Below are 25259 nucleotides of genomic sequence, written 5' to 3'. Positions count from 1 at the left end.
CCCTCTAGGGCTTCTCCTTATTACCTGGTGCTCAAAGTCAGGGATATTAATAGCTAGCAGCAGCCACAGTTGATTTCTCTCCAAGAAGGCCAAGGGGGAAGCAGCGCTAGTTCTCCTTGACCTCCTCTTGTGATTGGCAATGCTCCTTAAGATCATCTGCAGGGAGGGACTGCTGTTTTAAAGATCTGTGCAAATGTCAATCAGTGGATTCCATACTTTTTCAAGCCTGCTGGAGATAACAGCTTCATTCTAGGGCACTCAGACTACTACTTCAGGCAGGAGAGAATCATCATAGACACAAGACAGAAAATGGAAATGGAAAATTAATTTTATAACATTTAAATAAGTAAGAAATGAGAATGCACACATGTAGTCTCTGTACTTGGGGATGTAACTGCACCACTTATGTTACACACACACACATACACACACACACACACACACACACACACCATATCTCTGCTCAACAATGTTTCTTTGCCTTAATAGGTCAATGATGATAATATAAAAATATAAACACCAAAAATAAACACGCTTTTGAGATAGCATTGCATTAGGAGTGGTACTAATATATGTTAAAAGAAATCAATTAGTTAATCATGTCATAACTGAAAACAAAAATATTAAACAAGGCAATAATAATGGGTATAAGCTGTAATACCTTCTGTTTCAAAATCAGTGATAAGATTACTTTCCAAGAGGTAGCTTTCCAGTATAACATACAGCACATGATATAAAGATACTACACATCATTAGCCACAAATTTTTAGTTTCCTCTTAAGAATAAAATACACAAAAGACTTGTTAAGTTCTGTCCCATATTCTAACATGAACCCTTTTCATTAATCCTCAAATCAAACTCTCTAATACAGTCTAGAAATTATTGTTTCTTTTCATCAGATCAGAATAAAACAGAGAAGCAGCTTGCTTTTGGATGGCTGGGCTGTGACAATGAGAGCCACTTACCAGGAAGAGTCTTTACATTCGGAACAGACTTTTCATAAAAGGAACCTATCTCCAAAGGGGTTAGAAAATCAACTGCAGCTAAAACAAAATTTCATAGAAAAGATCTGCCATTTTCCCTCATATTCAACAGGCATGTTCAGCCCTGTCTGAAAGCCAATGATTTTTATAGATGACACAAGCTCTTGGACTAGGTCCCCCGCTCTATAACTTGGTGTTAACTCAGGGATCAGCATCTGTTGCACTGCAAGCCAAGAGACCATCTAATAAACATGGGACACCATCAAGGCCCCTCTGCTGCCCCCGCCCACCTGCCTGTCCCTTCTGACAGTATTAGTACCCCACTCTCAACAGACACCCACCATGTCTTTCTGGGTCTCATGAAGCTAGGCATTTTCTTTTCTTACTGCCCTCATCACTTCCTGCAGTTGCCTGAGGCTATAGTGGTAAAAGACCTTGCTTTGTGGTAAGAAGTTTAGGAGGAAGCAAGTTTCCCATTTGCTGGACACACAAGCTCATGCCCTTAATTACTGAGCCCCAACCTAAAGAAAGAACAACAGCCCAGGGTCATCTTATCACTCACATAATCACAAAATAAATATTAATTGACATTATTTTTTAGGATTCTGACCAATTCAGAACAGTTGTTAATAATGCCCAAATATTCACATAAAAAGAACTTGTATTTTTCCCTCAATTAAAAACTATTTGTGCATGGATTTGGTAATCAAATTATTAAAAGGCCCAATTTGCTTTAATTGCACTACAGTTCTTAAACCTTTCAAAAGACAGATAAGCAATTTGGGAATAACTGAATACTTATGAAAACTACATGTATCTCACTAAGGACTACAGAAAATCACAGGAAGCCACTGGCCCTCTCCCTGTCGGATCTCAACCTGCACTGCCTGGTTTTTAGCCATTCCAAGGGACCAGAGCCCTGCATCACTCCAGGACAGTCTCTAGATCAGGCCTTACTCCTGGCCAGGATGACTGGTTACATGGACGTCTCTGATGAGCCAAGGAGACCCATCAAACTAAGGGATCCTGGGGAGAAAAGACCATTCCTGGGAAGGTGGAGTCAGTCGCTAGTTCATTCCATTAGTGTCCTTGTGAAGAAGACAGGAAAGTGGCAGAGAGATCTGTGAAAGGAAACATGGCCTTTGGTCCAAACTTTGGCCTGACACTCTTTCAAATGTGCCTGGCATGATCACCTGGCTGCAATAACTGGCCCAGAAGGAGAAATGTCAGGGACCATAAGAGTCACCAAAGGCTTCCCTTTACTTTGACATCTGCATGAAGGGAGAAACCCAAATACAGGTTTAGACTCTTAACCTTGGAATTTTCCCTTGGAGAGTTGCTTCCAGTAGAAGATTAGAACACATATGTTGTCAAAATGACTTTATACCCCGGGTTGCCCCAAATGCTTTTCTTAAGCACATCCATCTCATCTGCTCCATATTCCTCAGCAGCACACCTTGCTCAGAGTGGAGACTCCAAAATATTAGATCTGAGTTCAGCATTATAGTGCCTTCTCCAGTGTGCCCTTGAATATCCCCACCCTCTGGAAGCAAAGGCCCAAGTAAAGGAGTAGTACTGAAAATACATTCCCTGAAGGAGGAAACCATCCTTAGATGAACACATTTAAATCATCAGTAGTAGTAGATGCAATTACATCTCAGACTGAAAAGCTGCTGCAGAACCTGTCCCAGTCTGACTCCTCCACGGAGTAACGGTGTGACTTGAGCAGGTCATTTCATCTCTCTGGGCCTTGGGACCCTCATCTTAAGTGAAAACAGAGAACAGAGAAGTCCACTCCCTGCCTTCTTAATTTGGTAGTTGGAATTTCACTGAGTCCAGTATGATCCAGTTCTAGGGTTCCCCTCCAGAAGGCCAGTGTTTGAAAGGAGAAAGAACTGTGGTACTTTGAACAGCCCTAGGACAAATGAGGGTCAGTGTTTAAGTTTGCTCTTCATAACTTAGTACTGATCAGTAGCCAAAATCTTTAAGGGAAAAGAAGATTCATAACAAAGCAAAACCAAAAAACAAAACAAAACAAAACAAAAAAAACCCAAAAAAACCCACACAGTAAGTTTCTTTCTCTTTAAAGGAAAACTGCCAAGGATGCAGAAGGAAATGAAGATGATCAAAGATGAGGATGTGCATTTCAGCTTGGGTGTGAAGAGCACCCCCTCCTTTCCCCACTGTCTGCAACCAGTGGCTTCCCGGGGTAAAGCACCCCAAAGACATCCATTCCCAGAAACTCTTCGAGGGCCTTTTTCCCAGTTTCGGTATGAACCTCCTCCAGGAGACCTAGACGGATTTGCTGGGGTCTTTGAAGGAGGGGGGTCCCGGAAACGGAAGAGCATGCCCACAAAGATGCCGTACAACCACCCGGCGGAAGAAGCCACCCTCGCACTCCACTCGGAGGAGAACAAAAACCATGGCCCTCCGAGCCTCCCTCTGCTCTACCCGCAGCCCCCACGTCCCAAGTATGACTCTCAGATGATTGACCTGTGCAACGTAGGCTTCCAGTTCTACCGCACCCTGGAACACCTGGGGGGCAAATCTGTCAAGCAGGAGCCCATTAAGCCCAGCGCAGTGTGGCCCCAGCCAACGCCCCCTCCCTTCCTGCCTTCGCCCTACCCCTACTACCCCAAAGTCCACCCTGGCCTAATGTTCCCCTTTTTCGTGCCCTCGTCCCCACCCTTCCACTTCAGCCGGCACACCTTCCTGCCCAAGCCGCCCCCGGAACCGGAACCCCTGTTGCCCAGGAAGGTGGAGCCACAGGAGAGCGAGGAGACCAAGCAGAAGGTGGAGAGGGTGGACGTGAACGTCCAGATCGATGACAGCTACTATGTGGACGTGGGTGGGGCGCAGAAGCGCTGGCAGTGCCCGACCTGTGAGAAGTCCTACACCTCCAAGTACAACCTGGTGACCCACATCCTGGGCCACAGCGGGATCAAGCCGCACGCGTGCACCCGCTGCGGGAAGCTCTTCAAGCAGCTCAGCCATCTGCACACCCACATGCTGACCCACCAGGGCACGCGGCCCCACAAATGCCAGGTGTGCCACAAGGCCTTCACCCAGACCAGCCACCTCAAGCGCCACATGATGCAGCACAGCGAGGTGAAGCCGCACAACTGCCGTGTTTGCGGCCGGGGCTTCGCCTACCCCAGCGAGCTCAAGGCCCACGAGGCCAAGCACGCCAGTGGGCGCGAGAACATCTGTGTGGAGTGCGGCCTTGACTTCCCTACGCTGGCCCAGCTGAAGAGACACCTCACCACGCACCGGGGTCCCATCCAGTACAACTGCTCTGAGTGCGACAAGACCTTCCAGTACCCGAGCCAGCTGCAGAACCACATGATGAAGCACAAGGACATCCGGCCCTACATCTGCTCCGAGTGTGGCATGGAGTTCGTGCAGCCCCACCATCTCAAGCAGCATTCGCTCACACATAAGGTATTGAGGGGCTCCCCTCCCAGGGGCAGGGTTGCTGGATCTTGGGGGATCACCATAGACGCTGAGGAGCTGTGTAACCCTGGGCAAGAGGCTTGCCTATCCTGAGCCCTGATGCCCTTCCTCACCTTTAAGTAGGAGAGAATGACAAGACCATAGACTATCAATCAGCTAGCCTTTTAGAGTTTAAGGTGGGCCCAGGAATAAATAATGCAGATATTTGGAGAGGAGAGTGAGGAAGGATGAAGAAACAGCTGGTTGTCTTTCTGTTGCTTCCTACTTCCCAAGAATCCCTATTTTTTTTTCCTGGTAACTTCATCTTAGGGCACTAGCACAAGTGTGTTATCAGACCCTGATCAATAGGATATACCAGTGAGAGTCTTCTAGAGAATTCTTATCTTTTGCTGCTGAAACAGGGCTACATTTTGGTCTGTGTGTTGGATCTCTGCAGGGGCTCTGCGGAAAGCAGGGCTTGGCCTGGTCCTGCAAGGCATGTTCTTCCTGGGTGTGAGGCAGGTAGCTGCGTGGATTGGGTGGCCTGTGGTTTGCATTGTAGGAGGCAGGAGAAAACATCCTTTTCTGTTTGGTTTGTTTTTATCTTCCCTGGACTCAGGTCTTCAAGGAGATATACAGCCCAAGGGTCTATCTTCAGTCTGGGTTGCAACTAAAGCCCTGGAGTCATGCAGACTGAACTAAAACAAGGCCCTAGTGGCATTCCTGAAATCTTAGCCTGGTTGAGCTGACTTGAGTGCTTTGAACTGCTGAGAAGGGAGTTTTGCCCTGCTGACCTCATCCATTACCCTTGACCTCAGTGGTTTTCTTGGCAGGAAAGACTTCTAGCAAGCCAAAGTTTTGTTAAAACATTCTTTAATTCTGAAAGGTCAGTGAAGGACTTTGCCCAGCCAAGATAATGCTTCTGCTCTGCTATAATGGATTTCATTTGTTAGATTAGGACAAAACCTGGGGCATTTTCTGGCTCTGAAGCAGAGATGAAATGTGGGTCTGCCTTGTGGGCTCTGCACAAACAGCTCCTGCCCTACAAAGGGCTCCCGTAGATACCATCAGAGGGGAGTTGCCTGCCAAGTGCAGGAACCATCACAAAGGACCTAGACCAAGATTCAACCACAAAGAGGACCATTTGTTTATTTTGGGACTCCTGCACGTATGGAAAAGGCATCAAAGGTACATTTTAGAACATTTGGATTCTGTAAGATAGTAGAAAATGGGAGAAACATCTTGGTGTCTAAAATAAATTTCATTTGAATCAGGAAACAAGCTGCATTTTAATTAAAAATTAAATTTTAATTTATTTTTTGCTTTAATTTTAAGCAAAAAGTGAAAGGTAATATTGAATACTTTTTCTCTATGGCCAGTGCTTTACTTCTCATTTAATCCTTATTTACTTCCCAACAACTCTGAGAGCTACTCTCAATTTGCGGATGAAGACACCAAGGCATGGAGAGGCCACTCGGGAATCCCTGACACCAGTGTCTGAGTCTTGAACACTTTACTCTCACAACTTCCCCTTTTCCACCCCTTCTTTCCCCTCATCCCTAACCGCCCCCCACCCAGTCTTCTTCTCTATGATTTCAATGGTCCTGTCAGAGATACAACAGCTTCTTTTGTTGCCCCATAGTTGTGTCCAAGTTCCTTTTCCCTCGCCTTCTGTGAGCCCACATGTGAGTCTTACTTTGGACACTGAATTCTCTAGAAAAAATTCTAAAACTAGTGAAAAATAGTGGCTTCTCCTTGGTCCTAGATCATAGCCACACCCAAAGAAAATCTCTCTCTTTTAATTTTTTTTGGTACTGGGGATTGAAACCAGGGGTACTTAATCACTGAGCCACATCCCCAATCCATGTTTATATTTTTATTTAGAGACAGAGCTCTTGCTGAGCTGCTGAGGGCTTTGAATTCATGACCCTTCTGCCTCAGCCTCCCAAGCCATTGGTATTACAGGTGTGCACCACAGTGCCCAGCCCAAAGAAAATCTTTTAAATATTTTATTTATTTATTTATTTTTATTTTTTGATGCTCGGGATTAAACCAGGGCCTTGGGTATGGTAGGCATACATTGAACACACTGAGCCACTCCCAGCCCAGAGAACATCTGGAAAGAAGAAAGATACTGTAGTAAATTTTGAAAACCATCAAGAAAATATTTCTATTGATTTCATAATTTTAAACTCAACTAATATGCAATGTATTTTCATCTTTTTAGAGGGCATTAAAATTTAATTTTAAAGGAGGACAATCCCTAGATCTCTTTATTAGCATAAATCCATATGTATCTGCAATCATTTAAACTAGAAACTGAGCTATAAAGAACCCTAGGATTTTCAAGACCTATTGGTTCATCTTGAGAAGAGAAGCCTCCACCAGGAAAAGCCATGGGACTTATTTATCTAAAGTTTTGCAGCCAGTAAATGGCTGGGCAGAGATCTGAACCCTACCCTTTAGTACCACGGGCTCACCAAAACTAAGGAGTGGTACTTTCTTACCATGCTCCAAGTTAGACTAGTGAAAATATAGTCAGAGTCTGAGCTGAGTTTGGAAACTCTTCTTTTGACCTAAGAAAGGATGCTGTACTATAGATTCCAGGAAATATGGATTTATAAGATTTGTTCATTTAGTAACCTGTTCTCATTCTGTAAGATTTTTCATTTTAGATCCCTGGTCCTCTAAGTATTCCTTTTCAAAAAGTCATTCAAGCCAGATACAGTGGTGCATGCTGTGGTCCCAGGTACTTAGGAGGTAGAGGATCACTTGAGTCTGAGAAAACAAAAGTTCATTCTGGATCAAGACATCTTTAAAGACCTTTGCAGGGAAGCAATAGGTTTAGCCAATGGGCTGCTCGAGGTGTGAGTCCCTGGAAATGCTCTGGATTGAGGGCATAGATGCTTAAGTATTCAAATGCTGCACTGCAGATAGCAAGCAAACTGGAAACCTTCTGTCCTGTTTTCTAATTAGAAAGCTGCCAAATTTCTCCAGCAGAAGAAGAGCATCCAGGACCATGTCACACAACTTAGAATGGCCCATGGGAACCAGGGGACCAACTAGAGAATGACAATCAAGTCATAATTGATTGAAGTGAGGCTGAGTTGCTCTCCTGGAATTTTTCTGTCCATTAATGTCAAGAGGACGTTGTTTTTCATATGGCAAATCATACCAGTTTAAAAGATTTTATTTCTTCATTACCAGGAAAGCCAGATTACAGACACATTCCACAGTGCTTTTATCAAAATCCTACTAATGCTTTTGAATTGTTACTATAGTATTAAATACCAGAAGTTACAGGAACAACAAAAGTGATAGTTTTCTTTTCCTCTACCGATCTGGATAGTTTATGGTGTTCAGAAGGAAAAACAAAAACAAAAACACCTAGATTATGTAATCAATGCTTTTTCAAGAAATAAATTAACAAGGCTAAAACTATACTATTGGGAACCTCACCAAGCTGTTTGTGGATTTATGTAGCAGAGAGAACAAAACCTCACGGAAGCCTGTTACCTGTTAACCAATTATTTGTTGAATCTTGCCTCCTCTCAGGGTGTAAAGGAGCACAAATGTGGCATTTGCGGGCGTGAGTTCACCCTGTTGGCCAACATGAAGAGACATGTGCTGATCCATACCAACATCCGTGCCTACCAGTGTCACCTCTGCTACAAGAGCTTCGTGCAGAAACAGACTCTCAAGGCACATATGATTGTCCACTCTGATGTGAAGCCCTTCAAATGCAAGGTGGGCAGAAAAGAAGGGTCGGAGGGTTGGGCAAATACCCAAAGGGAAAGAGAACCTGGGAACAGTCTACTCTGTTTCATCAGTGGGGCTACTCAGAGTAGGTCTATGGCCAACCCCCAGTCCCATCCCTACTCTGTCCCTCTTTGCACTACACCTTTGTGCATATAAGCCTTTGGCTGGTCCCTGAGGAGCCTGTCTAGTTTGTCTCACTGTGTCATCGGTGCCCTGGGGGAAGGTCTGAGGGTGGACAGCTTTTCTGGAGAAAGGGTTGGTAAGGGATGGAGGTGATGTGGAGAGTTCCTGTTCCAGGGTGGAGAAACAGGTGTGGTCTTCTTTCCCTTATCGGTCAATAAATTGAATATAGAAAGGAGTCAGAGAAGCTTCTAGCATAGCCCTTTCCTTGCCTCTGCCTGCTCCTTTTCTGACACTTAATCTGAACTATATAATTTGAAGGCAGGCTTCCCAGAGCGGATGAAAGAGATTCCACAGGTTGATTTCCTTTACTTTGGATGTAGACTCAGTGGTGGGATTGTGGGATCTTACGGTAGCTGCAGCACTATTCACAATAGCTAAAGTATGGAATCAACCTAGGTGTCTATCAAAGGATGAATGGATGAAGAAAATGTACTTTATATACACAATGGAATGCTATTCAGCCATAAAAAATGGAATCCTGGCATTTAGAGAAACATGGATGAGCCGGGAGCACATTATGTCAAGTAAAATAAGTCAGGCACCGAAAGACAAATGCCACATGTCCTCACTCCTGCGTGGAAGCTAAGTTGACCTCATAGAAGTAGAGAGTAGCAGGAGGGTTACCAGGGGCTGAGAAGGGAGGGAGGCAGGATAGAGAGAGGCTGATGAGGGGATCCGAAAATACAGTTAGGAATAAGTTCTGGTGTTTCATAACATAGTGAGGTGACTCAAGTTAACAATTTATTAGATATGACAGAAGAAAGAATCTGGAATATTCCCAACATGAAGATGTGAAAAATGTTTAAGGTGGTGGACATGCTAATTACCCTGATTTGATCATCACACATTGTAAATACTAATCCAAATATCACATAATGTTCCATAAAGGTATACAGTTATTATGGGTCAATTAAAATTTTCTAAAAAATAGAATAAAAGAAAGGGATTCTGAAGCTAGTCCTTCAAAGGACCTCAGAGATGCTGTGAGCACAGTCATTAAAGTGTTTTTCACTTATTCCTAAGTGCCACAAAGCACAGGAATGGAGCATCTTTGTTAAACGCTCTTGTGTCAGATTAACTTGGTTGGATTTTTATTTCATCATGTGAGAAAATGCATAGCTGGAGAGTCGTAAGGTCCGAAGCCCTGACCAATGTTGCTCAGAAATACCCAGGCTTCCTGAGACTTCCCCACCCCTTAACCCTGTTTCCTTCTCTGCTTCTAAGATGAGGAATCTTGCTCAGATTGGGTAGTTAGCACTGTGTGGGTGAGTTTCATCCCGGTCATGAAGGGAGGGCTGAGCGAGAGAAGAGGGAAATACCAGATGCAGATCATCTGTAGAGCTCTTCTGCTTGAAATAAAGGTTTTCCTTCTTTCTGTAACTGCATGTCTGATGGGGTGTGGGTGAATTCTCCATTGATCTATATTTCTGAAGTGGGGTTCCCTGCTTCTAGGGGACATTGCTGCTTTCATCCTCTGCAGCATGGCTCCCACTTAAAGGAACCCCCTGTGAAGTTCACTTCTTTCCTGTGTTGGCAACTCCTGGATGGGGTGAGGGGTCAGGAACCAGAGCTTCCCTAGACCGTGTGGGCATTGTCCGGAGGCGGGAGAGGGAGACTTCTCCCCCCAACCCTTTTCCTGCCACCCACTTCTGTTTCCCCTCCTTTTCTCCAAGTTCCCAGTGGTTTGAAAGTCAATTCATATCCACCTTGAGTCAGCCAAGTTAAGGGGGAGGAAGCAGCATGCAGGATGGACTTCATAATTTTCAGGGACCAATACAAAATGGAAAGGCAAGGCCTCTTGTTCAAACATTATTCAGAATTTCAAGACAGCAAAAACAGAGCATCAAATCAGACTCAGTACCCTTCTGAGTAGGGACCCCATGCTGAACACCTGTGAAGCCAGCCTTGGCTGCATGAACCAATGGACTCCACAGAGTACCTCTTCTGTCTCTCCTTAGGCACATCTTTGATTTCCTTCCCAATCCGTTGAGCCCATATAGTGCTTCACTTTTATCAGAGCTGTTCCCTCCTCTAGAGGTTTACTGTCTTCTAATATGGAGGTGCAAGCAGGGTCTCTTTGCCATTATTTATTCCTTTTGTTGATTTATTTTGGGGGCTTAAAGCATGAATTGTATTTTCTTTTTCATCTTTTTGACCTTTGGTGAAATAAAGTTGTTAAAATGTGAAGGGAGTCATTGCCAAATTTATCCCCTAAATATCCATACCTGCCCAGACCAACCATCTCATACATTCTGATCTAGCAGTAGTGGCACCACCAGGCAGAGAATGCCCCTCAAATCGGGGATATGTCAGTGGCTGAGCCAACATATACTGTGTTGAATTTGTGGGCACAGAGGCAGTTCTGCTTCTCCACTCTCAAATGTCCTTGAGGATTTCAAGAGGCTAGAAGTATCGGAAGTTCTAGAAGTTCTCTCAGGTTCCAATGCCCAGAACTCTGGTCAGAGAAATACAGCCTGAGTGAGCCATCCTGTCTGAAAGTTTTAGCCCCTCATGGATAACAGTGTCCTCCTCCACCCCAGTGGTTCAAAAGGTATGTGATGGTCAGCTTCATAGTTCAGAAACTCCACATCTCCTCCTCCCTGAGGTTGGATTAGGCTCTGGATATCTGATCCACACTGTCAGATCCCATAAGAGAATGTTTACAGAGTGGAATGCCAGCTTTGAGATAATGCACAGTTTATATTTCACAATAGGAGATGGCCCTGGCATAGGATTTGGGCTGGTCATCTATAAAGATCATTTTTTTCTAATGGGTACATTCTCTCAGGTGACCACATTGTGAGACACTAAATTGCCTAGAAAGCATTATCTATTATTAGACAAAAAGGTATTAAAGGGCATTTTTTCCAAACTTAGGTGGCCCTTCTACTATCTTAAACATCTCGAAACAATAATGGGTAGCAGTCACCTCTACCCAGGGCTCTCTGTCTCCTGGAAAGTGCTAGAATGTTCTTCCAGGTTCTTCCTTTCCCCGTTACAATATCTCTGCAAATTGTCACCCTTCTTGGTATCCTTTTTGTACCACCACTCTTTTTCATTCCAAAAGACTCCCAGAGCATGTCTGAATTTACAAATTATGCAAAAAGACTCTCAGTGTTTTATAGAAACTGTGTGATAGGCCCTCTTGAGATATGTTCAGTGGACCTTGCTTTCCATCTATGTTGTGCTAGTTTCTTAGAAATCTGGCCCTGGGTGAAGCTTTTCAGGGGTTTGGGAGTTGGGAGTGGGATGGAGGATCATGGCTGTGCAATTCATAATCGTCGGGCCAATGGCTGGCTGGCTCATGGTGATATTGGAGAACAGGCCCAGATAACCAAACAAGATCTTGGAGCAGTGACAGGGAAGAGTTATTCTCTTCCTGTGTTTGACATGTTTGGAAAAGAAAGACAGATCTTGCTGCAGCCATATTCTAACAGTTAGCTATGTCTTCTTTACCCAAAACCTTGCAACGAGGGAGGTTCTTTTGGTAACAGATTCCAATGTTTCTTGTGATTCTCACCATTAAAATTTTCTCCTAACATAAATCCTTCCTCCTGTTGCAACATGAAGTGGTTCTCTATGGCCCTGTGCTCAGTGGAAACAGCTGTTCCCAGCGAGCAAAAACATTTACTAACTCTAGTCTTAGGCATTAACAATAGGATGGAAAATTAGAGGAGAAGAAAGGTTTCCATTCTGTTTCTTTCTTTTTAATTTTTTTTCCTTATATTAAAAAAAAAATTACTGCCCTTCAGGGCTCTTTTGCTATTGGCTCAACTTCTGGACTCCTTGCTTTTTGAAGCCAGCTGGAGTCTGTCCAGAGGCTTGCGCCTGCAGACTCACTTGAGCCATGTTTCAGAAATATGCTTCCCAGATTCTGCGTAAGCACCCAGGGGTTGATTTGGATACTATCCTTGTAGGGCCACACTCCATAACAGCAAAGAACCAGCTGCCGTCTTTGGAAAACCTGTCCAGGAAAAGCAGCCATCCAGAATTTCCGGGACAAATTCTCTTTTGAGACGGGTGAAGCCGGGAGCTGCCTAAGTTATGAATCACCAGGTCATCTGCAGCCTTTTCTGCAGCACAGGGCAGAAGGCTGGAGGGCAGAGCCATTAGAAGAGGGGGGAAGTCTCCCTGAAAAGGGTCTCCACCTCCACTGCCAAGCTGCCTCCGTTATCCTCTGGAGCTCTTTGATGTTCTAAAAGGAAGAAAGCAGGTGAGGGACTTTGCAGGCCTCATGGTTGGGGTCAGGGTTTTCAGGCTGGCACTGAGGGGGTTAAGGCAGTGACCAGATAGCAGCCTTTTGGCAGCAAAGCCCTCCTCAGCAGAAGGAAGGATATAGCTGTATGAACTGCCTGCTTAACAATGCCTCCCTCGTCCCCAGGGGCCGCCTGCAAATAGATTTCATCTTGCTTTCTCTTGTACTTTTCAAAGCTTCCTGTTTTCTCACGGTCCTTTTGGACAGTTTACAGTCTCTCTCTCCCTCCCTCTCTCTCCCTTTGAGGAAAGGAACACCCTTCTTATTAAAGGAGAGAGAGGGAGAAGAATGTAAGGGAAGGGCAGTTTAGTGAGGCCATTTTTTCTCGGCTGAGGCCTGCAGCTCTTTGACCTTTTCTCTCAGAATAGGAAAAGCCGGCTTCCTGGGGCATCTCAGCTCCGAAGCTCACTTGGGGCTGGAGCAGGGTAGTGTGCTTCTTTTTGGCTTTCTGGGCCTCTGGCCCCAGCCAAGGGGCTGCCACTGCCATCGCCCTGTCTCTCCCCATAGCCGACCTCTCTCTGGCAGCTACTGGCTGTCAGCATATCGCAGGGGCTCACAGGAGTGAGCCTGTGGTGCCTCTTGGCCGTGGACTGCGTAGGGAAAGGGCACCAGGAGACCAGAGTGAAAAGGCCTGGAGCAAACAGGGCATCCGCTAGTTGCTTCAAAGGCAGACTGAGTTCCGGGAAGCCAGAGAGTGGGCTCTCCCAAAGCCTGCAAGCTAGGATTTACAATGCCCATCCTCAATGCCCTTCCTGGCCTATATGCTACTTGCATTTCTATCAGGCTCCAAGTAACCTGATAGATATTTACCTAGAGGATTCTTCATTGGATCCTTCCTTGATATTTCCTTCAGTTAATTTAGCTTAAAAAGACAGAACCCACATCTTGGAAGATCATCCTATTTCTAGAACGTTAAAGAATCTCCTGTGCACTCCATAATGATAGTAATAAGAGCTAATATTTACTGAGCTTTTGCTGTTTGCCAAGCACTTCGCAAGAATTATGTCATTTGATCCTCCCAACATCCTTCATAAGAAACTACCTGTCATCAACATTGTACAGAAGAGAAGACAAAGCAAGTTCTCTGTTCTGGGTTCCCACTATCACCTGTCTACACTGTCATCGAAAAACCTTATGATCCAGGCAACCTATTTTTAAAGTATAGTTAAAAATGCTTCCTTTTTGGAGGGGTGATTGGTGGCGGTGTACCAGGGATTGAACTCGGGACACTTGACCAGCTGAGCCACATCCTCAGCCCTATTTTGTACTTTACTTAGAGACAGGATCTCACTGACTTGCTTGGTTCTTCGATTTTTCTGAGGCTGGCTCTGAACTTGTGATCCTCCTGCCTCCACCTCCCAAACTACTGAGATGACAGGCGTGAACCACCAGGCCTGGCTGCTTCTATTTTTTTAATTAGATTTTGAGGTCCACTTCCTTCTTAAAAAGTGAGTAGGTGGAGAATCTGGGATTTAAAGTCAGAGGCACATTGATGCTGCTCATTAGAGAGGATTCAGGCAAAAGGCACCGTGGTTGAGATGATTCTGAAAAGATGAAAGCTTTGCCCTCACCCCTCCATCAGCTTCCTGCACCTGTATACCTTGTTTTAAGCTCTGCAGACCATGGTAGGAGATGATTCAGCAAGCCCTAACTTGGGTAAGCTCTTAGCTGCACAGCTCATGATTTTAAGGGGACTTAATCTAAGTGGCTGCTTTTATCCAGAGAAGAAACGAGTTTTGTTGTTTCCTCCCAGTCACTCTTCTTCTCCCAGGCCAGCTTCTCTCTTGACTGAAGTGCTTCTGCTTGGATCTGCCATCTCAGATGTCATCCCAGGGTGCGATCATTAGCTGGCCCCCTCTTCACTAACGGTCTGAAATCTCTCTCCCTGAATTTCAAAGACATAAAATAACTCTGTCCTCTTGTGTGCTATGTCATATGAGGATAATCTTCTGAGAAAGATGAAGAGGCCTTTGGTTCTGGACAGGGCCCCAAGGGCTTTTGGAAGGGTCAGAGGCTGAGAGGATGTATCTAAGCAACTATTGCTAAGATGTGAATGGAGCTCAGGTGCCTTACACCCTGAGTTAATTGGCTCCATCCTCATGCTAGGGAGGACTGTATTTTCCTAACTAATGTGTCTAGGTTTAGTGGGGAAAGGAAGAGAACTGGTAATGGCTGCTTTTAGAAGTTTGCATGGGGTAATGATATTTTCCTGACTAGGTTATTTATTCTCATGACCAAATATTTAGCTATTCATTGAGGGTACTATGTGTATAGTCCTATGCTTGATAGAGAAATTGGTTACAAAGAAAAGGGAGCTGACCCTTGCATTGGAGATTACCGGGAACTCTGTCTGGGGCCGCAAACCCCTTTCAGAGTTGGTGTACCTCCATTAGTCCTGGGAAAGCTCTCCATTGGTGTGTCCAATAGGCTAACACAACCATGCAGGATAAATTTAGAATATCAAAACTAAATTTTACCAATAGTACAAAAATCATTCTCCTTTACCAATCACACATGATATAGCTGACCAGTCATGTCTCACAATGGACTTACCCCGAGGCCACAGGTCTTGATAATATTTATAAAATGATATTGACAATACCATTTTAACATCTTAATGTCCCCATGTGCCACTAAAATGTTCCAAGAAGTTCAGTACTGAATGAATTGAGCTAGAAATACATTATAGGAAAAAAATACACTAGTAAAGGATTATAAAAGGAAGCTTATCTGAGGCTGATGCAGAATGTGGAGGATGCCTAGAGGCAGCCACTCTGATGAGCACACCTCCGAATTTGGAGTGGGGGAGGGGAGATGATAGGTGCAATCTTAAGGCAGGTGAATTGCAGGGTCTGCCCTGACTCCCATGTCCCAGCAGGTCTGACAGCAACACGCAGTTCATCATTATCACAAAAGTGATAGTTCCTTTTCCTGGTGGTGTAAGTTTGACTGGAGTGTCTAAAAGTAATCTAAAGAAGAGAATTTATTTATGGGTCAAATAAAAACACTGCACATTCTTCAAGGTAAAGGCTAAAATTCCATCGCCTTTACAAAACCCCATCAGGTCAGTCCAGCCTCTACTACCTCAGCAAACACAGAGGAATTCCTCCCATCATGGGAGTCAAGTGTAAGAAGGCACCCATCCTTTCCAGGATGTCTGTCTAGCCTAGAGACTCCACCCATGCCTGAACTTGTGCAGTAGCCTAATTGCCCTTCTAGCCTTCAGCTCCTCTTCTGCACTTGCCTGTGCCTCACCACATCAGGCTGTTTCTTCTGTCATTTTCTGCTGCCAGGTGCCCACTCCTTCCCTCAATACATTCTCTCTGAGAACCTAGCATGCATCAAGCTTATCCTAGACAGGAATACAATAAAACGCAGGCAGAGCCTTCATGGATATTGCAGTCTCCTAGGTGAGAACACAGCTGAAATAAATATTGAGCCAAGTACTGGTCACACTTAGCAATTGCAAACAGCAATATCACTCCAAATAATCAGGAACCATTCCACAAACCAAAGGAGGTATGCCTTTTCTAAAAATGATCACAACTGGAAATACTTAATGTAGAATCTTGAAACTTTATTTCTTTGGCCATAATAGAGAAGTAGGTAACCTAAGCTGATAACTTTACCAAAACTTTTATACACGTGTGAAATTGAGCCATAGAAAGAAATATCTTAATTAATTATCTCTATAGAGAATAAAAGAAAAGATGTGTCCATATGTATATTACTTCTCTTGAGGATGTTGGAATTAGGCCAATCCTCTCATCCTTTTCTCCAGGGGATCATTATTTTCAAATGAAGGTGGTGCACAGCTTGGAAACCCATACAGGTTGCCAAATTCAGTCTTGCTAGTATGGAAGCAAAGGGAAAAGTATTTAAAATCCCCAAGTACTAATTATCCAAAAATACAAAACCAGCCATTCATAATCCATATGTGGATTCTGTGACAAATGCATAATGCTAGACTGGCTGCCTCTTACCACCCAGTGTTCTTTTAGGCCAACCTCCTGAGGTCATCATCTGTTAGGTCTGAACATTCCTCCAGAGTCAACTCAACTCTCACTTCCCTGAAGAAAATGTTGCCTACATTAATAAAAATTCAATCTGAATCTCCAACAGTGTCCATAAAAGGGTCTCAGAGAAAAAGGACACTGCTGTCTCAGCCCCAGAGGGTGCCATACCTCTAGTCCTGTCTGTGACTATGAGGGGAGGTGGGAGGAGATTGCTCCTTCATTGACACTCTAAGTGCAAACAGAGAAATGCTCCCTTGCATCCCTAACAGGACAGCCAAGGAAGGGCTGGAGTTTCTAAAACCCTGCTCTTCTAAGGCATGGGGACAAGCAAATAATCCCAGGGCTGTTCTACACTTTCTGCTTGTACATACATTGCCTTTGGAAGGAAGGTTCTGCTCTTCCAGAGGAAGTGTGAGAACCACTGTTGTGTCTCCACATACGGGCACTTGGACGGAAATAGAGAGAAATGTTGAAAAAGAAATGAATAACTCATGTTTTTGTATACCTGAGATAATATTCTCACATCTTCAAATGCCTACCCCAAGAACAGACACATCTTTTTCTTAGATATGTCGTTGTTTCTTTGAACTTTGAAATGCCATTCTAATAATTAGTAAATTAAAAATGCATTGTCTGGTACAGTCTCATAAAAGAGCTATGTTGTGGGGGATGCAGTGTGAACCCTGCTGGCCCTGGGGTCTGATGGCCTGAGTTCCTTAGCTCACTTCCAGCACCCACTAGCTGTGAGCCTTGGGCAAATGACCTAAGCTCTGAGTTTTCCCATCTGTTAAATAGGGGTGATGATAGCATCCATCTCATAAGATTGATGTGGGAATTAAGTAAGATATTCCTTGACAGACTTAGAGCAATGCCTTCATATTGTGAACACCCCCTAAATATCAAACACATCACTGCATTCTTATAATTAAAAAAGCTTCCAGCAATCGCTTTTTCAGTTCAGCTCTTCACCTTTTCTAAAGGTTGCATCCAAAACAGCTTTACAGGCTTTGCAATTTTTCACCTTGAATTCAGAGATCCCTGGACACCAGCAACAGATGTCTCATGAATCCATTCCTCCGTGCTCCACCTCCGAGGCTGGGCAGAATCCAACCCCTCCCTGATGTCCAAGGGGCCATTTTCCTTGTAATCACAGATCTTTGAAATGCCAAGATCCAAGCAGAGTAGAAGTGGTTGTGGGCCGCCACATGTCCATTCTCCAAGGGCCTGATGTGGGTTCTCTCTGGCAGGATAACTGTGTTCTCCTCATCTCTGTCTCCAACAGCTTTGTGGGAAGGAATTCAACCGGATGCACAACCTAATGGGCCACATGCACCTGCACTCAGACAGCAAGCCCTTCAAGTGCCTCTACTGCCCCAGCAAATTCACCCTGAAGGGGAACCTGACACGTCACATGAAAGTCAAGCATGGAGTGATGGAGCGGGGACTTCACTCTCAAGGTATCACTGCAGGAAGCCCCATGCTGCCAGGTCCAGTGGGCAGCAGATGGGTGTGGAATTTGTTTTTAACTTTGGGGTATTACTTTGGGAGTGGTTATTCTTGTCAAAAAAAAAAAAAAAAAAGGACTGTGACTTTTCAAGACTTAGAATGCTACTAGAAGAAATGTAATAACTAATACGGGAAGGACATAAGTAACAGAGAATCACAGAGTAAATTTAGAGGAAAACAATATGCCATTTGGCTCAGGTCTTGGTTCCTTTGTTCCAGACATTCCCTCAGGTGCCTTATCTCCTTAAATCTTCATAGCTCTTCCAGGCTGGAAGAACTTCTATATCTTTTTGCAGATGGGGAAAATGAGGCTTCCCAAGTTGCCCATCTGAAAAGTTGCCAAGTTAGGATTTGAACGCAGACCTTTCTGACTCGAGGGTCTTTATTGTGTCCACTTCCGTTAAAGAGCATGTGATTTTCCTTTTCTTTTGAAAAAAACAGGTTTGCATGTTCTGCTGGAAGCAGAATTGGGTTTGTAGCAGCCCCTCCTCCCTGTTCACCCAAGGACTGGTTTCCTGCTGATTGCCCCCGAGGCAGGGCAGGAGTTTATGTCCCCCACCCCAACTGAGTCTTAACTGAGCTAATGAAGTTCTCGCCTCCTTTCCCTTGGCATCCCCAGGGCCCTTAGCAGTCAAATTTGTGTTCTGGATCCACTGCCTTCATCAGACTTGCTTCTTAGTCACCTAATCAACCAGTTCTTCGTATGGCAATAAATGCACCTCTGTCCAACACAGTGAGCTGCATGCGTAGCAGATCCTTAGGAACAAAGCCACCTTTGCCCTTTAGGAGGTCTGTGTTGGGGGAGAGATGACAATGATACATGTAATTTGCAAAATCATATTAACTGATTTTTGACCACTAATATGATCAAAGCACAGGGCAAGACACTTCAGGGCATTCTTGCCCACCCCTACCAATTCATGAAAGAGATTGGGTTATTCTCATTTTAGGTAAGAGGAGATCAAGCCTAGAGGTGTTATATAAACTGCTGAGGTCAGACAGCAGGTCTGAAGGTGGAAGTGGACTTCCAACTAAAGAATTTCTGAATTAAGCCCAGGCTCACTACCTTAGGCAAGACCCTAGGGCGATCTGTTTGTGTTTGCTGCTTATGAAGACAGTGATATCAGCACAGATTCATAATTAAGACATACTCCTGTATGAACAGCATGTTCAAAGTGATGGTTACTTTTACTCATTTCACTGCAGCCCCTTACTCTATGGTGACTCCTGGGTGCCAGGGAACATGGTCATCACAAAAAAGGGCTGGAGTTTAAGCTTTTAAAGGCCTTGAAAAAAAATTCCTTTTTTTTTTTTTTTTTAAAAAAAAAAGCAATTACTCTCCTGAATGATTCATTGACTCTCTAGTTGCCTGAGCCACTTCCCAAGGTAGGCCTGGATTTTTCCAGAAGAGTCAAAGTTTGTCCCCTTGCTTGAGGGGGGAGACAGCCAAGGTAACGAGGAGGTGGTCCTCTGGCTGACAGCCTGATCTGGGCCCCACCGTCTGCCACACACCCGTGTTCATATCCTGGCAGGCTCCAGCCAGCTCTGTCACTCTGGGGGAAAGAAGAGGAGCATCACTGTGTATCACAGGGTTGCTTTGAAAAATTTTACAGACTTTCAACGATTTTAGTGTTTTCATCTACAAAGAATGTTAGCATTTTTTTTCCATCCTGGTTTTTAAATGACTCAAAAGTCATTAGAAGATCCTCCCTGTCCCCTGGCAAGATTAAAGATACAGACAGCAGCAGTGCCTGGTACCATAAAGTAGTCAACATTGGACCTCGGGGCCCTACCCATCTGTTTTATGTTCCCACCCTGAAGCCTGCCTGGCTGCATCCCAGACCCCTCCCTTCCTGTTTCTTCTCTTTACAGTCCTGGTTGACTGTGGAGTCACCACAGACCTGTAAAGAAGGGATGAATGAACCACTATCCATCCCATGTCCGTTGGGCACAGCCAAGCCCTTTCCTATAGGGTCCCAAACTGAAACTGGAAATGCCATCCTTTCCAATTGCATGCCTAGCATGGGGACACTGACGGTCAGACACAAGAGCTTAGTGTGCTCCTCAGATATCCTCACTACTAGGCACAGGGGCCATGGTCTTCTAGTGGATGTCTCAGCCCCAAATGATTTCTCTTTGTCTTTTTTCAAGATGAGAATATCTTTATTGTTGCTTATCTTTTTTCCTTACAGTAGAGTGTGTATGTGTGTGTGTGGGGGGGTGTAAAATAAAATAATACATACTTTGGAAATGGAAAGAAAAATGTAATAATCATCTCAGAGTTCATCAAGTTTGAGATTTGGCCATACATTCTTCTAGAAATTTATTTTTATAGAAAGAGAAAATGGATCATGTCTACACTATAAATATATGTGCATATTTTTCAACTTTAAGTACAGAATACATTTTATGGTGGTTAATGGGTCTTTATAACACATAACACCTACACATAGTTCATTGTGTGGATGTACTGTTATGTGTTGAACCAAAACTTGAATACCAAAATTGTCCTCACAGTTTCACTGTAATAAAAAGCGTGGTGATGAGCATACTTATACATACATTCTGTGCTCCTGCCTGCCTATTTTTTTTAATCATTTAAATTCTCAGTAGTGTCCTGCTAAGTCAAGGCTTATTTTTAAAGCTTTTGGTGCCTGTTGCCAAGTTTACCTTAACAGGGTTACACTGATTTAGATACTAACAAGCCTCCCATGCCCACCTTCTTACTGGGAAGTGTCTATATTTACAATCAGAACAGGTTAAATGGCCCTGGGTTACCCTTCCGCATACACCCAAGGCTCCATTTCCACTGTTCTTCGTGTGTGCATGAATTCTCACTCTGCTCTCACAGGTTTGGGAAGAGGAAGAATCACCTTGGCGCAGTCAGCTGGTGTCCTGAGGAGTTTGGAGCAGGAGGAGCCTTTTGATCTCTCCCAGAAGCGTGGGGTAAAGGGGCCCATGTTCCAGTTGGATGGGGAAAGTGCCCGGGGCAGCCCCTGTCATGAGGAGGAGGACGATGACAATTGCTATGAGGTGGAACCCTACAGCCCTGGCCTGGCCCCCCAAAGCCAGCAACTTGGTGCACCCCAGGATCTGTCCACCAAGCCCGAGCAGGCCCCCGAGGGGCCAGAGGACAACTGCAAGGAGGAGAAGGAGGATGTGCCCAAAGAAGAAGAGGAGGAGAGGAGCAAGGACCACCATGAGGCAGAAAGTGTTCAGGAGCGAGACTGTGCCCGCAGCGACGAGCGTCTCAGCCTCAGAGTTTTCCAGAGCTCCCGGCGGGGCCCCTCTTTTTCTGATTACTTATACTTCAAGCACAGAGATGAGAGTTTAAAAGAATTACTGGAGAGGAAAATGGAAAAACAAGCAGTGCTTTTGGGTATCTAAGTGGACAGCTTTAAAATTACATTTGGAAAATGAGAAGTAGGCAGTTCAAATATAGCTTTCTGCATGAACTGTCATTTGCTGGGGACTGACTGGCGATGCCAGTCCTTACAAATGGCTCAGACTAAATGAGCCAGCCTAGGTAGTGTAAATGCTTCCCAGGTCATTTCTTGGGTCCTTCATAATTTTAGCATGCATGCAGGGTGTTCAGTGTTATTTTATGCATCACCCCTGTAACAAACTATGCATATTCTTTTAGATTTCTAATTGTAAGCTGAACCTGAGGTGCTTTTAGAAATTCTGTTTTTCTTTTACTAATATACAACACATGGTAAATTTCCTTCTAGTTGCAAAACTATGGTGCTTGATGAGTTACCTTATTAATAACTATCTAGTCGAGTTCATGAAAGTGATAATATTTTTCCAGAAATATATAGCTGTATATATAAAAATAGTCTTTGTTAAATAATCAAAAATACCAGAAATAACACAGAAAGGTGAACTTTTGAAAAGGATATTCTCAAGTAGTTGCTATAGATAAAAGATGAAACTTCAGAAAAAGATGAGTAGTTTTGATGAAGGGAAAATCAGCCATGCTTAAATTCCTTCTGGATCTTTTGTCCTGCTTTGGGCATTTGAGTCATATTTGCAGATGACTTGACAATGCTCAGGGGGTCCCGTTCCTCAGACTAACCTCTGGTGTCCCAAACACAGCTCCCTTCTGGAGACTATTACTCTGTGGCCCCATGCCCCATAAAAAAGCTGTAGGGAGCAATGGACCTCTCCCCAGTGCTGGAGGTAGGGAGTGGGTGGGGAATTCTCCCTGAAACAAGTTCTGACTTATTCAAGGCATTAGAACGATCATCAGCTAATCTCTATAAGGAAGACCTGGGCTATGTTCTCAATGCACATCTGGAAGAGCATTTTAAAAAATACTAATGCCAGGGTCTCAATGCCCCATCCCAGGATCCTGATTTAATTGGTTGGGAATGGAGCCTTTGCTCTGGTCATTTCCAGATGACCCTGAGTGGGGTATGCACAGCCAGGATTGAGAAGGATTCACTGGGCTCTGATAACCCTCATCCATTTCTGTGTCTACCAGGACTCCCTCCCAGGGACTCCACAAATATTTCTGTCCCTGGCTTCAGACTCATTGAGGTGGAGGTCAGGATACCTGCAATCATGATGCTGACTCAGGTTTTTGTACCTGTTCTGGAAGATCCTCACAAGGACACACACATACTCTATACAGATACATGCTTTTTGTGCTAGGAGATGCCTGTGTTGTTCATAGTCACTTTTTATGTTGACAGTGACTCATTGCTCTTGTCAGGTGCTGGCACCACAGCTCCCGCCAGCACAGAGGACCTAGATGGCAGGTTGGGCCTGGCCCATGGGCCTTAGGTAAGCACTGGCACTGAGCAGAGCAATACTGATGGGGCTGCGTATGTTCAGCTCTGACCCTGGTAGGTACTGTCTGTGTTCCTGTGCACATGAACACTGCCTCCGGGTTGGGAGTTTCAGTTTTTATTTGTAGAGCTAGGTACTGCTGGTTACTGCTTCCTCTCCTCCCAAACTCCCAAGTATATTTCTTTTGAAGAGCTAGTTCATCTCCAGGGGCTGGAGGCTGGCTTTTTCTATGGGCCATGGTTCTTCCCTGTTAGCCTCATCTAGTCCCCACCATTGACCTGTGGGACCCCTGATCCATTTCTACTGCCACCTTCCTAAGTTTCCTTCCTTTAGCATCACCACTGCTGGGAAGTGCTAAAGTTTGGGTTTCTTACTGCCACCCATGTTCCATGGAACCCACCAAGAGGATGGTGGAGAGAATGCTGTGGGTTTCTATATCCACCTGCACAACTCTGGGCCAAAAATTATTCCAAGTCCTCAGAGGGACCAGTTCTCTTTCATTCCCTAGGAATGCAGCTCATCGGTGCCTTTGATGAAATTGTCCAGGGAGCGGGCAGAGTGGTCTGTGACACCCCTAGCTCTTAAGGTCCTGTTACACGTGTATTCACTCAGCAGCCTTGTATTAAAGATCTACTGTGTGCAGTGCCTGACCACACGTGCTGCAGACTTCCAGTTGCTTCTGGTATGCCCAGTTGGAATAGCACCCAGGAAAATCTAGAGGAGCACTCTCTTTCCAACCAAAACAAATCCTGTGGGAATGCTTGAGGAACCCGTTAATGTTGAGCTGGAGAGAGTATGGTCTAGAGAGTGGTCTTCAAGTTGTTTTGAGAAGTCAAAGGTCTCTCTCGGGCCTCTGTAGAGCCGCTAGGGGAGAAGCTCTTAGTCCCCATACCCGCTTCACTCAAAGTGGCTCAATTTTTGTCTGTTTTGAATGTTAATATTCTAAGAAAAGTTTCATTTGGCAGGAGAAAAAAGGTCTCAGAAAGGTAAGAAAAATTTATGATGAGGTGTGTTCCAAGGCCTGTTTTTAGTTTTTGACTTTGGATACTTAATGAAGCCAATTAGTACTACAGCACTGGCCCTCTGAGAGCCAAGGCTGAAATCTTGGTTGTAACCAACATCCTGGTTTTTCCTGGGATGATCCTGGTTTATATCTCCTGTCCCGGGGTAATTATTAACAGTGTCCCTTAATCCTCAAAAGTATCCCAGCTTACATGATACCTTACGTGGGCACCTGGTAAATGAACACAGAGCTAAAGAAAGGGTGGGCCAGCCTTGCCTGATGAGCTGACTAACCAGAATGCAGGTCTGAAGGAAGGCCCACTGGGGCCATCCCCAGAGAATGAAGGAATGATGTCATCCAAGGTTACCACCATCCCAAGGCCATGACCTTCATCACATTGTGAAACTCTGAAAAGGGGACATGACCAAATGCTTACCAGGCTTTTGACCACTGTCACTTTGAACCAACCAATGACCCAGCCAGGTGGCAGGTCTTTCATCCTCTGTGTTCAAGTCTGAGACTGCCCCTCTTGTTGCTTTGTAGTCCCTCTTTTCATTTTCTCTTTCTAAAAATTTGATTCCACATTGGCCATGAGACTAAAGCTGACCTTTCATAAATCCACAAAAGTAACTAGTTTATTTGTATATGAGTAGTTGCATGAGAAAACCCAACATGCGTACTGTATTTATTAAGCCCTGAAGGCTTTTAATAAAATATTAACATTGTGTTTTGAATTATGATCTTTGTCTGCTTTGCTGGAACAAAATGTAACAGAGCTAACATTTAAAAATCCTTCGCATATTTGGACAACATTACACCAAATGTTGATTTTGTACAGAATTCAGGCTTCCTGTTTAAAAACTAAAACTCCAAGTATTGAGCAGCCCAGGTTTGTGAATATTGCTTTCTGCTTCAGTGAAAAGGCGGTTTACCTAGAAATAGCATGTAACCTATATTTTGTTAATTTAAGCAAATAAAGACATGTTGAAAAAACTGAGTCAATTATTTGTATATATGTGAAATTCTGCAAGGAAGCTGCCATGGTAAACATCTCACTTCGGCATCTCATTTTGCCAGGGTTAGCTCCTCAGTCATTAGCTTCTCAGCCCCTGGGAGAGAAGGGTCTTGAAATTTCCCTCCCTCAGGGCTGCAGAAAGGATTAATGCACCTCAGCCCCTCTTCAGCTAGGTGACCACTTCCCATCCTTTCCCTTGCTCCCATTGAGAAAGATTTACTCTGGAGGGCTATCACAGGCAAGTGGAGACGGGATTACCTCATTCTGCCTCAGGTTCTTTATAAAATGAAGTTCAACCAAGAATCGGTAGAC

At 44.4% G+C, this 25259-nt stretch overlaps 1 protein-coding gene across 1 annotated transcript in view; it reads left to right on the top strand.

The window, feature by feature from the left end:
• The window catches only part of Znf366 (zinc finger protein 366), a 66743-nt gene extending 41814 nt beyond the window's left edge, over positions 1-24929 (top strand). The window contains exons 2-5 of the mRNA XM_076857135.1: positions 3074-4425; positions 7972-8163; positions 17912-18086; positions 20987-24929. Of these exons, the coding sequence (XP_076713250.1) occupies positions 3088-4425; positions 7972-8163; positions 17912-18086; positions 20987-21522 (2241 nt within the window). The 5' untranslated portion in view covers positions 3074-3087 and the 3' untranslated portion in view covers positions 21523-24929. The remainder of the gene's footprint in view (positions 1-3073; positions 4426-7971; positions 8164-17911; positions 18087-20986) is intronic.
• Positions 24930-25259: the final 330 nt, after the last annotated feature.

The sequence above is a fragment of the Callospermophilus lateralis genome, chromosome 5, assembly GCF_048772815.1.
Source record: "Callospermophilus lateralis isolate mCalLat2 chromosome 5, mCalLat2.hap1, whole genome shotgun sequence".
Lineage (NCBI taxonomy): Eukaryota > Metazoa > Chordata > Mammalia > Rodentia > Sciuridae > Callospermophilus > Callospermophilus lateralis.
The sequence above is the reverse complement of the archived record's forward strand: the minus strand, read 5'-3'. Positions and strand labels throughout refer to the sequence as shown.